A 15,876-nucleotide genomic window follows, 5' to 3' on the forward strand; every position below is an offset into this window, starting at 1 on the left:
AGCTGGCTGGCTGAACGTCGAAGCTGGTGTGCAGCAGGGGTGGGACTGCATGACTGGCAGTGGGAGAGGATGAACCGCTGCTTTCAGCAGCGGTCAGCTATTAAATGAGCTCATCTGTAAAACCTCTCCCTTAGAGATTAACTTGCTGATAGGAAAAAAAGGGAGTGAACTGTGTAAATAAAGAATTTTACTCTTCAATATAAATCAATTATGTTGTCAAGAGCTGAGTAGTAAGAAAGAGTTCGTTTTCATTGAAAAATGATGCCAAAGCCAAAAGAGTGTCTCAGATTTTCAAATTCTTTCAACTTTAACTGGAACTGGAAACAGGCTTTCAGTAACATTGGTGATACGGTCATGCTGATAAATACTAGACTTTCCAACACTGAAATCTAAAGGAAAAATCAAAACGCTGAAGCAGATACTTGAGCTTAACATAAAAGCTGCATCTTTCTGTGGTGTAATTTTGCCTTCAGTTGGCAATTTAAAGAGAACTGAAGCCCTTCAGACTTGCCTAGACGTCTCTAAATCTAGCCTTTTTACCACTATAAGTCAGAAGTGGATGCTGAAATCCAAGAAGTTGCTCTGCAGTCTTACAGGTATTTATTCTGGGAAGCAGGCAGATTTACTTTTTATTTCTAAAGGCAAAACAACGTTTTGTTCAGTTTGTGAGGAGTGCTACAAAATGCAAAGGAGATGTGAGAAATTAGATCTTTGCTGTCTGTTCAGGTAATGGAGATAAGTGAGAGAAGGAAGAAGGAAAGCTTACAGCATTAAACCAGCCTAAAATTCTGATATATGGGAGTTGTGCATGTCTGTAAATATTAATTGTGATTGACTAGGCATTTAAAATCTCAGAGTACATGGTGAAAGTTAGGCATCTGCAGCTGACTTAAGCTTGATAAATAGTTTATGGTAGCTAATGCATTCTGCAAGATCTGAAGCGTGTGTATTAGTTAGCTGGTTAGCTGTATACTCTTATAAATCAACTTTATAGGCATTTTGGTTTAGCATGAAATTTGTATCCATTATAGTTTCAGTGCAATAATTACAGTAGCTTAATTTTAATGAAAGTAGGCAGTATCTTTTATGCGTCATTGCCATGGTGTCAGTTGTTGAGATGGACATGTAATACTAAAGAGGTTATTAATATTCTCATGCTCTTGTAGCCAAAACCTTTGGAGACCATTCAGAAAAACAGTGGGAAAGGTTATATAACACACACTTAAAGGGTTAAGGGGAAAAAAAAAAAGTAGGCTGTTGCCAAGTTAGTATGGGATGAAATCCTAGTCCATGTCATTTTAATTTAATTTGCTTTGTCAGTTGCTTTCAGCTATGAATTGTTGGAAGCAGGCTACCCTGGTTCCCATGCAGTATATTTCTTGCAGTGTAGGGAAGTGCATGGCTGTAACATTAACTGATAAGGAACAGATTACTCCATGGTGTCACTGAAATTAAACCTCTTGCACCAGTCAGTAGGTTTTTTACAGGGCTTCAGAATTGTTATTGCTTGATCTCTAAAAAAAGATGATTTGTTTATTTTTAAAAAAGCTATTACTCTCGAGAAATAAGAAATCCTTTTGCTTGGGTCATTTGCAAAGCTTTTGGAAATGAGAGTTGATGAATTATTGTAACTTACAATACAAAAAATTGTTGAATCCTAAACCCTGAAATGCTAGCTTTTAGTTCAGCTACATGCGTGGCTAAAAGCAGCACAATGTGTTTTGCTTTGTTGGCTGTTAAACGTAGACTTATGCCTTGTTAGCCTCTTACTTTTGGCATATTTTTAATCAGAGAGTTTAATTCATTGAACTTACCGAGTCTCCTATTTGTAATTTATCATTAAATTTAAAAGCTAAAGAGAAATTCCCAGCATCAAGGCAAATTTATCATACAAAGATGCTGCGTGGCTGATGCTAGGGAGTAGGATACCATCTTCATGCTGAGTTATCTCTTGTAATTACAGTTGTGCTGTAATAAGCCTTGTGAATTTGTTATGAACCTATGCTGTTAAAGGAGTGCTGCCATGCGTTTCGGATCAAATTTTTTTGTTTTGTTTATGACTTTAGTCTTAATGTCCAAGAGTTGTGTTAGTCTTAAGGCATTTGTCTTGAGTCCACATTTGGCCATAAGCATTATGCAGCTCTGTTGATGCAAAACTAGAGACAGATAGCCAGGAAAAGTTGGACTGGTCAGCTTTGATGAGAAAGATGAGTATGAAAAGGGTATATGTTCATATTTTTAAAGCATTTTTAAATTATCTTGTGCGTATGAGTGTTAACGGGGTCCATCGCTGCTTGTCTGCTGAATTCAGTACAATTAAGATTTCCTCTATGCCAATCAGGTACGTGGGAGCAGTCACATAAACCTGCTTTTCGCAGGGACCGTTGCCTCTTCAGCGTGAGTCATTTACTGCAGAGTAAAGAGGTGAAAGCTCTTGTGTTCTGTCTAATTGCTTGTTTTGTGTCTCTGCCAGTGCATTCTTACTTCTTACAGTGACGTCTGATTCAGCAAATGCTGTTAATAGAAGTTCTGTTTAAATTTCATTGGGATTTATGGATTTATAAGTGTAAATTTGAAGGTGTCCTTAACTCGTTATGGATAGGGAACGTTTGTTGACTTTGGGCCAGAAATGTCAGATTTTTTTCTTTTTTTAAGAATGTAACACTGAGTTTTTATTTTTACAGGTTTTCATATCTCTTTTATTTCACATATTCTGCTGAGTAGCAGCTTTTTACCTCCTGTTGCCTCTTCTGGTTTCTGCTTTCTTCTTCTCAGCATTTTCAAGCTCAAATTCTTCATCTCAAGATTCTTAATTAGAATTCTTTACTGTGATTTATCTGATGAGCAGAGTTGTAGAAGGCAGTTAGAAGCAGCAAAACCAAATGACCACATCTGCCTCTTGATACGTTGTCACGGACATTTTTCTGTCTCTTTAGTGTTTTTAGTTGAATATTTGATAAAATTACATGTCACAAGTCATTTGAAGGCGTGACTATTTTGTGGACTAGCACTGCTGAGGAACAGCAGTTTATGTTGTGCTTCCCTAATGCCTGTCTTTGGTTTAAAACCACCTTTGTCTCTGTGGAGTGGAACACAGGAGCTGGCAAGCTGCTCTGTGCTGGAATGAGTGGTGCTCTGCTGGCTCTCTGCCTGTGGCCCCACTGGTGCCACTGGTGGCCCTGTTTCATTTAGGTTCTCACCTTTCAATAGTAGTTCCAGAGTAATTGCTTGTTCTCAGCTGCAAAAATAACTTCCTTCAGGGTTGGTGTCCAGCAAAGCGTGTATACCCCCTCACATTAGAGCCATACTGAAGGTAGGCCGAAGGCATGTCTAGCCTGTCCTTATACTTCACACAAACTTTACGCTTCTCTTACGTGAAGCAGAAACTCATAGAATCATAGAATTGTTAAGGTTGGAAAAGACCCTTAAGATCATCGAGTCCAACTGTTAACCTAGCACTGCCAAGTCCACCACTAAACCATGTCCTCGGGCACCACGTCTACCTTTCTTTTAAATACCTCCAGGGCTGGGGACTCAACCACCTCCCTGGGCAGCCTGTTCCAGTGCCTGACTACCCTTTCGGTGAAGAAGTTTTTCCTAATATCCAGCCTAAACTTCCCCTGGCGCAGCTTGAGGCCGTTTCCTCTCGTCCTGTCACTTGTTACTAGTGAGAAGAGACCGACCACTGCCTCGCTACAACCTCCTTTCAGGTAGTTGTAGAGAGCAATAAGGTCTCCCCTCAGCCTCCTCTTCTCCAGGCTAAACAACCCCAGCTCCCTCAGCCGCTCCTCATAAGACTTGTGCTCTAGACCCTTCACCAGCTTCGTTGCCCTTCTCTGGACACGCTCCAGCACCTTGATGTCCTTCTTGTAGTGAGGGGCCCAAAACCGAACACAGTACTCGACGTGCGGCCTCACCAGTGCAACTCCTGTAATTAATTGATGGTTCTGAAATGTAGGCTTCTTAAAGAATTAGAACCTGACTTCAGTTCTCTTGATATGGCAGTTAGGGGTGCGTGCATGTGTGTGTATACGCAGGCATCAAAATATAGCTGTATTGTACTCGTGTATGTATACATACCTGTGTGTATCTCTTTCTTAAAGATATGGACGTTGGTGGTTGGTTACCTGCTGATGGTTTCATTCAAGTGGAATATAAGCACTGAACGTTACTTAAAAGCAATCTCTGTCCCTGTCTGGATTATGCTGCTCTTTCACTTAGGTGAGTAACAAGAAATTATTATCCTAATGTGTCCGCTGGGATTCTGTTGTCTTGCAAGCAAAGCTATTCGCTTACTGTCCTGCTAAATCTTTATAATGGAGTCTTAGTTGAGATGCGGGCTGTTTTCTCTGCTCGGTAATTCTGGCTCCGTATGGCCACCAGGGAGTGTTGGAGTAGGGAGTGGGAAGGCATCAAGATGCTGAGCAACATGTGTCTTCCTCTCCTGCCCAGTTTGTGCTTCCCATGGTTTTCCCTTATTTGGCTCACAGACCTGGTACTGACTCCCTGACAGTGGGCAAGGGCTGGGGTCACGTGGGTGGACTTTCACTTGTGATGATTTTTTAATATTATTATTTTCTCGAGAGCCTACTGTTAATCAAGGCTGAAGCTGTAAAATGCATTTAATAGTAGTAAGAGAAGCAAAAAAAAAAAAAAATTCTATCAGTCAACAAGCATGTCAATGAGATATCAACAATATCAAATAAATTTGCCAGTAATCGGTATAATATGTTACGACAAATATAAGATTATAGTAATCTGTTAGTATTAGTTCTGTTTTGCATATTTAATATAACATTATCAGGTTATATTGATTTTATCATATCAGAGTTTATGGTGGAAGTATCATGCAAATAATAGACTATCATGATGGAAGGTTTCACAGCTTACTTCATGATTCAGTTTGCTTTAGCAGTAGGTTTCAAGGGTTGTCTGACCATTCGGGGACACTTTCCTGAGGTTTTAAACTACACATAATGGCTTTGCGTTTGCTTACATTTTGACAGTGTTGTATTTGTTGGAAGTACTAGCTGAAAAGCCAAAACCCAGGAAGGCACTGCTTGACGCCACTCTCTGGAGATCTAACATAAATATAGATTTTTGGGAGGAATGTGATTTGCCTTTCATATCTAAAATGTTTTTATTTTGTGTGCATTTTCATGTAATTTTGCATGTTGTTTTTAAAATTGTTCTCTAAAGTATATCGGCATAGTTTAAAGTCACTGAAGTTAGGAACAGTAACAACTTGGTTTATTCATTGAGAAACTTGTTCACCTGGTTTTTCTGTTCTTCCATTCCATGAATGTAGAAAACTCGTTTGCTTTATGACACTTCTTAGTTTCTGCCTAGATTATTCTTGGTTGATGCGGTGCCTTTCTTGGTTTTGCTGAATGTAGAGTTTATTAATGGCGTAATTTTTCTTGTAAAAAACCCCTATATCTTTCAGCTTCTGTGGCAGGTTCCTGGAGAATTCCCCTGTTTCTGGTTATAGTTGTTCTGATGACTGTAGGCATGTTGCATGAACAGCAGAATGGAAAGGAGTCTTCTGGTAAGAAACGAGTCACTACTTTTATTGTTGGAGGCAAAAGTTTTGTAAAGTCAAGTGAAAGAATCTGGACTGTATTACTGTAAATTCAATATCGTATGGATCGCAAGAATTTGCCATAAGATTTTTAGTATGCTTGCTTCAAAGTCGTTTATGCATGCTGAAGTAAATCTTTGATTCTTTACAGAAAATCTTTTCAATGGACTGATGTTTTGTTTTCCATAGCAAAGTAGTGACTCTCATTATCAAGCCCGATTGCTTAAGTTTACAGAATCTTGTATGTAGTTTCAAGCATAAAGAAAGCCTAGGAAATTTGAAATCAGCTAATTTTGAAAGAAATGAGCAATATGGGTTTAGTGGCTCCTATAATATTGAGTATGAGGGAAACTGAGACAACTGTATCCAGCAAGTTTCTTACATCCCATCATCTGTTTTTAAAATACCAGTTTCTTAAAACTATGGTTTGTGTTTAGACTTCAAGAAAAATAGGTTTTGCCTGTTGTGAGTCAATTTTGCATAAAAGCAAATGTCAGGTGTTCCTTTCTAGTACTAGCTGTATGATTATTTTGGGAAACATTTTTCCTGTCTTGCTGTTTTAGTATTCTTGAAAGTTGTCATAATCTTGGTTAGTAAAATTGATTATCTGGTATAGAGGTTTTTAGATTAATCAGACTGCCAGCAGCTGCGAATGACTTGGTCAGTAACAGTTCATTAGCAAGGAAAGTGCTAAGCAAGTAACTGGTTTTGTGTTTTGCCACCTTGCATATTGTAATACTAAAATTCACAGCACTCATTCCTGTTCGATCATATTGATAATACATATTAAAAACTAACAGTGTCTATCCATATAATTTCTGTTGCTTGACAGCTTTGGTGGATATTAAGCAACAAATAAAACATTTTAAGACTTAAGCTTTTCTTTATTTACATACACAAGTATATTTTACAGGGGCAGAGCTTCCTGGTCAGATGATTTCCATTGCTGCTTCAACAATTGCCATGGCAATTTCAATGACAGAAGATGAGTCCAATAATGAACGTTCCTCGCAACCCTCAGGTGACTGAATACTCTGTAAGAAAACATTTGAATTTGCTCTAAAGGCATGAAATTGGAGGGAATTAAGAACAAATTTCAAAACAGTCTCTATCCTCTTCATCCTGTCCAAAATAGCACTTTTATACTTACCTTGTGAAACAGTTTTATCTGTTTTTAAAAACATTAAGAAGACAATAATACAAAAGCTATCTTTCAAATGATAATTTACATGTCTGTCTCTACATTTAGAAGGCCTGACTAGAAGAATTTTTTTTTTCAGAATGAGGGTGTGGGTTTTTTTCCTATTCTTTGTTATTATTTTTTTATTTTCCCTAGCTGCCTTTTGATTTGTTGGAGGTTATGAGATATAACTGGATTTCTGGACCAGGTACAGACAGACTAGAATAATTTTCGTATACATCACAGTGACAAAAAAACTTTTGTTTTCTGTTTAACTATGGCATGCTCAAAGTCTTTACTGTAGTGAGTTTACTTGACATTGTAGCTTGAGTCACGATACTTTCACTTGCAATAAGAAATCTGTAAGAAATGGCTTGAAGGAGTTGCAAAGAAGATGTTTAGATGTCCATCACTGGTTTTGAACCTTACCATCATTTTTCCAGGTAGGCCTTTGATGGAATGTGATACTAGAAAAATAAGCTATTACGGAGATCGCTGGAAATTGAAAGGTTTCATGCATTTCCCGCAGGTAGACAAAACAGGTCATTCAACTTGACAGAATGTGAACTTCTGTAACTTCATTTTGAAATTGGCTGTGTCTGAGTTGTCTACTTCCAGACAGTATGTTCTTAATATTGTCTGTAACATGTAAATCATGCTACAGAGCAGGAAGCATGGTGATTGTGCAGGGGAGAATGCTTTGAGCACGTGGCGTTAAAAACTTCTCTCTAAATGCCACCATTCATGAAACTAAAAAGTTACTTCAGCCATCAGGTGAAACGGTGTAGAACAAGCTCTTCAGGAATCTTTCGATGAAATGTAAACATGCTTCCTAATTTTAAGTATGTCAGTGTAAGCTGTACTTGCAAACATGCTTCATTTTTTCTTATCTTTGTTTCTACATTTCACATGACTATCATCAAAATAAATATAGAACCCTATGGACGTATGTCCTGAAATTTGAGAATGGAGCATCATGGTGACAGTTCTCTTATACTGCTCTCTCTAATCTTTAATTTTGGAAACGAGATTATTTTTTTTAGCTGAATTTTGAACATCTGGTCAAGCAACAGTCTCCCACAAATGTGCTATGTAAGTGGTTGTGTTCTTGTTTGTTGTTTGTGTTACTTGTTTTTTCTTTGTTTGTTTTTTTAACTCACACACCACTTTTAACTATTTTCTCTTCTTTAATACAGGTTTTTTTCTGTTTTCAAGTTGTAACATCTCTTGGCCAAAAGAAGACTAGAGTGGTTTTACAAAGGTGTCTTTCATAGTGAATGTTTTTTGACTTATTTTCTTGAGACAGTTAACCAGATCTTTTTTGTCTTGCGAATTCTGTTGTTGTTCTTCACAGCAAGAAAAGAACAAATATGGAGTTTCCTGTTTACTCCTAACAATAGTTCAAATAGTTTTCCAAAAGTCTGTTGGGAATTAGCGTTCTGTTCTGTGGTACATGTTAAGCGTCCTTTTGGTCATCTTTGGTTTGGATCGTCTGTGTGAATGGTGATGAAACATTATTCTTGTACAGCAAAAGGTTTACCTGCAGGGTTAAGAAATTGTGACTCTTTTGGTTTTCGTCTGCAGTGATTTTTGGATGTTTTGTTGTCTTGCTTTGGAACTTGTAATGCAACACACATCTATTTTATGAGAAGTTTAAGATTTTGAAAGTTTGCACATCTTCAGCCAGGTGGATAGCAGACTTCTGGAGGAAATCTTCCTTATATCTATTCTAAATATGTCAGTGTTTGTCAAGGTTGATTAATTGTCAGTAGCGATAATAATGCTTATACTGTATTAAAGCAATTATAGAACAATCAATGCTTCATGTTTTTACTGTTCTCCTTACATTTCAATTTGTTCATGGAAAAAAACAGGAGGGGAAATAAGCTGTATTGATTTTATAGTTTTTTCTGAACATTCATGTTTTTCCTTATTTTGTTGTTGAATACTGGTATTTAGTGTTTGGGGGTGAGGAATTTAATGATACCAGTGAAAGTGGTCTAACTTGTGCTTGCTGGTGTCCCAAGAATTTCCAGAGTATACAGCAAATGAGAAGTCTGCAACTTAAGAAGCAGATACCACTACAGTATTTTGTTAGCTGCCTTGCAGGCAGGATTCTGTTGTCTTGTTGGTTTCGAATATGATGGATACCAAAAGCCTTAAATGTAGTCATGCCTCTTACCGTCCCTTCCCCCGCACTTTGTTTTCTTAAAAAAAAACCAAAACAAAACAAACCCAACCTTTTTCTCTTGAAATTACAGAAAGATGTGGTTATTCATGAAAGGGTACCTTCATCCTGGTGTTTTGAAAGACTTTTTCATTAATAATAATAAAAATCACTGTTTCATCTAACTGAAGATTTTATTCTGATACTCTGCTCCGTAGAGATACAGGCGCTTGCCTTCCTGTTTGTGCTGCTATTCCTTTTCCTTTTATTTAAGGAAGGGGAGGAAAATAATTCAAAATGCTATGCCAGCAAGAAGTTGACTTGACAGAGTACATATTGTGTAAAGAAAAGAACATGTCTTAAGACAGCCTGGAAAATCGACTTTTTTGTTGTTCTTATTATATTGAAATAAGTACCGTACATTCTGATTTTGCTAGAATTCTTTACTGGGTATTATATTAGCCATCTGGGAAAGACTGTCATCCTTTCATTAGCTGGAAGATAGAAAGGTGGTTTTCAGGTTTCATCTCTAAAAATATCATGAAGCACACTAAATGGGGCTTTACAGAACCTGAAGTTACTCTCAATCAATTTTCTGATAGTCCTTTTTTTCCTATTTGTGTTGAAAAGGCATTCATGCCTTGGTTTGCAGAGCATATCTTGCCAACAAAATGTGACTTTTTTCATTTGCAAAGTTTGGTGAGTTTTTTGGGTGAATCAACTTTGTGAATTGACTTACGGTAGTCATCTGAATGGCAGTTCTGATGCTAAGGAATCTGTGTGTTTGTCGTGGGGAGAATACTGGGTCATTGGCAGTGCCAGTTTAGTTTGGCTTGAAGAGCTGCGAAACTGCATTCATTCTGCTTTCTTGTCTTGGTATCCCCTAGGAAGTTTTAGTCGTCTTTTTTTTTCTTTCCCTTTTTTTTTAAATTCTTTTTTTTTCCCTGTCAGTTCTTTCCCATCTGTTTTGCATTCTGTGTACAGTCTGCTCAAGTTAATAGGGAAACTGTAAGAGAATGAGGCAGTTTAGTTGGTACTACTCTTAACATCACCGTTGCTGTTATTTAATTAAGATTTTCTTCATTGCAAAAATATGTTGATCAAATTTTTCATTACCAAAAGAAGCAATATTCTTTTTTCTTTCATAAAAGTGACTCTACTAAGGGCTTTTGGGGCAAAAAGTGTCAGATAACTTTAATCTTGAGGCATAGACTTCAGCATATTATATTCCTTTGTTTTTTCTATTTTGGCTTTTAGCACTTCCTTCCCTTTGATAAATATTTGAGTTTCTGCTTGTTGTCATATTATTTCTTATGTTTATTATTAATTTTGGAGCAAAAAAAGTAAAAAGAAAAATGTTGAGTAAGTTGAATATATAGGGGAGATTTCTCAATTATGGATATACTGCTTTCAGATTTGTGTTCCTTTAGTGCATCATAAGCTGGATCCATTTGTTTCTTCTGCTTCGTTAAAAATAGACTGAGAAGTACAGGGGAATGATAGTTATTTCTTCTGACAAAAACACTTTGTCTGTCTTTCTAGGAAAGTTTCTGTTTACAGGGAACTGTTTCTCCCCTTATGAAAAATTGACTCTTGTCTTTTTCTCCAAAGTGTAGTTTGTGTATGATAAGGGTTGGCCTTCATCCCTTTGAGACATGAACTGATTTGCCAAGAAGCACTCTACCTGAAGCTTCTGCTGTGTTTAGCTGCTTGCAGAGTTCCTTCTTTCAGGTTACACATTGTAACTCCTTTGGGAATATTCCGAAGTTCCACCAGATATGTTACCAGCAACCAACTGACGTTTCTGTCATCATCCCAGTGTCTATCAACTGGGAGAATCAATAAATATTGTATTAGTGAGGTGGGGAAGTGTTTATAAGCTCTAAAAATAGTTCCCCTTACTTGTAGAACACCAGTGCAGTCTTCTACAACAAAAGAAGAGTGTTCATCGAGTGTGTGAGGCTGCAGAATTTGTCACTTACCGTACACGTATGATAAATCTGTCTTGTCTTTTTGTACATTCTAGCTGTTATGCTTTAGGCTAGGAATGACTTCAGTGACACATTACACCTAAAACCGCATGTGCGGAACATGAGTTGTTTGACTGATATGCGTGTAGTGTATTATAATACAGTTTTTACAGCAGTTTTTCTTCATGTGAGGAAAGTGGGTGGTGTTGATGTGACACAAGTCCAGTGAAAGAGTTGTGTTCATTGCTTACCTGCTGCAGTATGTACCAACATAACAAATTGCCTTTTATTCTTCAGCATAGAGTAACTTTTCAGGTTTTCTTGTGTGTGCGTTCTTCCACCACGGCTGCAAATTTTTCTCAAGTAATGGTGTGTGGGAAGTGTGTGCATTTTGCCACCAGCATGGGGCCTCAGTAAAAGTTAATACTGGTGTTCTCAGGCAGAGATTCTACATATAGCAGCTGAAGGGGGATTTGGTGTCGCACATACTAGGCAGATATACCAACTAAAAAGTTAAATAAATAAATAAATTACTATGTTCTCTATACAAGAATTTTAATTTGGACATAATATTTTTGCCTGAAATGACTATTCACTGTTTATTTATAAGTGCCTTTAAAACATCAGTTCACATTTTTAAATTGAATTTCATGTTTAATAACTTACAAATGAGAGAATGACAACATTTTTTTTACCCATTAATTTATGCTTGCTGTTCTTACTAAAATATATTACACAAACAAGTAATTTAGGGTCACAGTATGAGTGCTATGTTTGTAATGTGAGTGTTCAAGAAAAGAAGTAGTGTAGTAAGAAATCTGTAAGATACACAAGCTTTCTCTTCAACCTATACTGTAATTTTTTTGTTTTATTTAGAGAGCTTTCAGCAAATCTAAGATTTCTTTTTGAGTACTTGAAGTAAAGAGAAATCAAAGATTTCTTTCAAGACTTTAGATTTCTTTTAGAAGTGAATTACACTTCGTGTTTTTCAGGGTTTTACAGTTCTTTGATGAAATATATTTGGCTTGTAATTTACCTGCAGTGACAGGAGGCCTCTTAGAGGCTGTAGCATGTTTTCTTCTCTCCTCCTCCCAGCACTGCTTGGCATGGTGTTGCATGATGCCAGGGAGCTTATGCAGCCCTATTCTAACTTTTCAAAATTCAGATCAGTGCCAAGGCTATCTCTGTCTTCTACAGAAATTACCAAAAAAACCCAAAACAAAACCCAAAAACCAACCAAAAAACCCAAACAAACAAAAAAAAACAAAAACCAAAAAAAGCCCAACCGAAAAAAAAAGGTTAATTTGGGACTAGGGAGCATATTCTGTTGTGGTGAACATTAATGTGATAATTTTCACTTCTTTGTTTGCATTTGTTTGTTTTAGGAGCAACAGAAGGTGATCAGCCTCCACATGCTTCATCATCTTTCTCCTCCTCTTCATCCTCTTCTGGGAGCAGACAAAGACCTGAGATTGGATCTTTCCTTAGAAAAAAGAAAACTAGTGATATTTACTTTGTTACACTTGTGTGGGCCATTGTCATTGTCCAGATCTGGCTAAATTTCTGGATTGTGCAGCTTTTACCGGTGCCTTTTGCAGGTAATAATCCAGTCATTAAAAATGTATATTAAATGATGACTTTGGATAGCCTTAGGCTTTGTGTTTAAATAAAATAGAAGGAAAGGCTTGTAGGCTTGTATGAGTTTTAATTTAAAACTTTTAAGACTTTTTGTTAAGACAAGATGAATTGTAGCTTCAGATAGGAAGATTGATGTGCACTGTCTGGTACCATGTAGTGGACAACTCTGTAAAATTGCTTCGTCTGACTGTTGCAGTTACCTGGAATAATTTAGTGCCATACCTTACATTGTAAGAATACTTCTGGTTTAGAATACTTTGTTTTTCTTCCTCTTGATGTCATGTCTTTCATGTTTGTGTACCTATAGGTAAAGAATATTTCAGCTGTTATTCAGTGGTGAAGTACAGCTCCTGCTAACTTTTAATTTCTATTAAAAATGGGTTGCTAGGCTCTGTGGACAAGTCACAAGATAAATTTGATTCTAATTCTGGCTCTGAGGTTAATTAGCTTTGTTGCTTCACATCTGCATGCATCTGTTCTCTTAAATATCAAGCAAGAATGGAGTAGTTATGATAGCTATCTAAAAAGGTTATTTTAAAACGGAATGCCACGTTTTCCAATATTCTTTTGGGGGGTGAATGGGGAAGATGGGAACTCTGGAAATACGCATGAGCTGCTATGAATCTGAAGACATTTCGTCCCATCCCCCTGCTGTAAACAGAGTGAGTTTCCTAATTTGCTTGGATTTTCTCTAAACTTCAGTTAAAAAGCTAATTATCAGCATTTTTGAATGTATTTACTACTTAAATGTAGCTATTTTCCCTCTTACCAAGTGTGGTGGGTTGGCCTCAGCTAGTGGCCAAGTACCCACAGAGCCAATCACTCTTTTCCTGTCTTCGAGGCTCAGTGGGCTCATCCATGAGCTGCAGTCCCTTGGGGAGGTACCATCTTGGGCATCTCCTCATCCCTAGGCCACAGTCCCTTCGGGAGGTGTACCTGCTCTGGCATGGGTCCTCCATAGGCCACGGTCCCTCTGAGTGATGTGCCTGTTCCACCGTGGAGCACTTCTACTCCGCTGGCCTTTTTATTCCCTGTGTTCATCCCTCTGTTCCTTCTTCTTCTCCAGTCACGTGTTCTCTTTGTGTTCCCTCCTCTTTTCCCTCTCTAGTGTTTTCTGCCATTTCTTAAATATATTTTCACAGAGGCACCACACCCATGCCTGATGGGCTCAGCTTTGGCCTGTGGTGCGTCCGTTGTGGAGCCACCTGGAACCAACTGTGGCTGGCACAAGGCAGCCCCTGGTTTCTCCCCATGGAGGCCACCCCAGTGGCCACCCTGCTACCAAAACCTTGTGATTTACACCCAATACACAAAGCCATTATAAACCCTCTAGGTGTGCAATGGGAAATGATGACTGTGGGGCCATGCTTACAGGTTCAAGGGGCTGGGAACTCTGAGAGGCATGGTGAAAGGAAGAGCTGCACGTTTGGCTGTGGCACTGCAGCAGCAGCTGAAGGGTAATGTGATGGTTAGGCATAGAAATAGCTGAATACAGGGTAAGAGGAGAGAGGGGTTTGATCTTTGTTTCATTCCAGTGTAGTTGCTACAGAAGAAACTGCCCAGTTTTGGTATCTGGGCATTATGGGAAATGGCGATGGCAGGTTGGATGTAGCTCATAAATAAATCATAAAAATGATAAAGGGATGAGAAAATATATTTTAGACTTACTAGAAGCAGAGCTTCAAGTGGCTTAATTTACTGTGACTTAACCACTGTTTAGAAATACCTACTTGGGTGGGAGGAAAAATGGATGCAATAGTTTTGCAGTTAAGCAGACAACAATGAATGGTTTTAAGCTTGAGCCAGACAAATTTAGATTGAAGTCCACATCTATAACTGAAATGGATGAATACGGCTGCTGTGAGTCATTAGGTGTAAAATAGCTACCTGAAGAGTAAACTCATGCCAAAATAGAAACTGATTTTGAGAATATTTGTGACTTGTTGCCTTAGCAGTGACACTGGGCCATTAGCTGCGTTTTCTTGGCATATAACTGAATACAACTAGATCACCACAAACATATTATTAAAAGGCAGTATAATGATGAACAGAGCAAAATTTAGAACAGTGGACCACATTAAATGTCAGAAGGTGAATGATGATAACCTGGATTGTTAAGAGAGAGGTGGTATTAAAAATATTTGGTAGTGGAAAATAGGAAGGCTTATAAAGCAAGTTTCCTTGCAACTGGTAAAGTTTAAGGAGACTAATAACTTTAAGCACTTCTGAGACCTTAAGGAGAATGCTTCTCGTATGTAAAAAAATAAAATAAAATAACCTCACAAAACGTTAACTAGAAAGGTGTTAATTTCACCAGAGTTCCTTATATTGGTAGACAGGATTTACATGAAGTAGCATTTAGATTATTAGAAATATCTTGATACCATTAACACTTTTCCTTGAATGCATTTGTACTTCAGTAGAATGAGAAGCTCTTTCAAAATTGCTTAATGTAGAAAGTGGAAAAATTATACCATAACTATACCATAAAATGAAAAGGTGAAAAAATGACTTTTGAATTCAAAAGCTAAGCAATCAGTGATGTGAGCCTGGGAATCCTGGTATTGTCTCTTTTTAAGATCTTTCATTTACTTCCTTGCTTGTTCTGTTGCATCCTGTTTTTTAATTCTGTTTTTCTCTTCAGGTCATTTTCTGCTTCCTGGAGATGTTTGGAATTTCTTTTTATGCAACCTTTCTCTTCCTTTGCTGACAACTTTCTAGTTAACAGTCCTCCTTTAGCTTTTTCTCTCTTGCCTCTTTTTAACCTAATATAATTACAGCTGTGTGATTGACTGTAGCACCTCCTGGCATCACCTTTGCAATGAGCGTACACTCAGCTATTTTAGAAGATACTATTTAAACACTTATTTTTAAATAATAGCAGAAGGTTACAATGCCATTTCAGGTATGTTGTTCACCTTGTAAAATGCAAGCTTGCCCTGTTTTGCTGAGCAGCAGTTTGTGTATTTACCATGAGTTGCATTTCGTCATACAAAACTTCAACCTGTAAGTTAGGTGCTGGCACTCGCTCTGTGTTTTCTTCTTTTTTGTATGTTTGCCACATGAATATTATTCTATTTTTTTCAAGAGAAGAAATCCTGTATTTGCCACATGGTGGTGCCAGAGGGTAAGAAAACCAAATGTCAGTAAATCCTCGAATGAGCTCTCCATGAACAAGAATGTAAACTGTTATACAAGTGGCTTACAGATAATGGGCTCTTGTGGAACTTTGATAAATGCCCTCTGGCTATTAAAAGTTAACCTTTTCGGCTATGTACGTCATTTTACATGTCTCCAAGTAGAAGCATGATGTGAATTTTTGAGGATGAGGGAATTATTG

At 37.6% G+C, this 15,876-nt stretch overlaps 1 protein-coding gene across 2 annotated transcripts in view; it reads left to right on the plus strand.

The window, feature by feature from the left end:
- Window positions 1-15,876, plus strand: part of TMEM245 (transmembrane protein 245) — a 92,482-nt gene that overhangs the window by 9,015 nt on the left and 67,591 nt on the right. For both annotated transcript variants that reach the window (XM_087759618.1, XM_087759626.1), the window contains exons 2-5: window positions 4,104-4,221; window positions 5,447-5,548; window positions 6,495-6,602; window positions 12,284-12,496. In XM_087759618.1, the coding sequence (XP_087615744.1) occupies window positions 4,104-4,221; window positions 5,447-5,548; window positions 6,495-6,602; window positions 12,284-12,496 (541 nt within the window). The remainder of the gene's footprint in view (window positions 1-4,103; window positions 4,222-5,446; window positions 5,549-6,494; window positions 6,603-12,283; window positions 12,497-15,876) is intronic.

Source organism: Nipponia nippon, unplaced genomic scaffold (genome assembly GCF_047370975.1).
Source record: "Nipponia nippon isolate SJK-2023a ecotype South Korea unplaced genomic scaffold, ASM4737097v1 scaffold_1, whole genome shotgun sequence".
Classification (NCBI taxonomy): Eukaryota; Metazoa; Chordata; class Aves; order Pelecaniformes; family Threskiornithidae; genus Nipponia; species Nipponia nippon.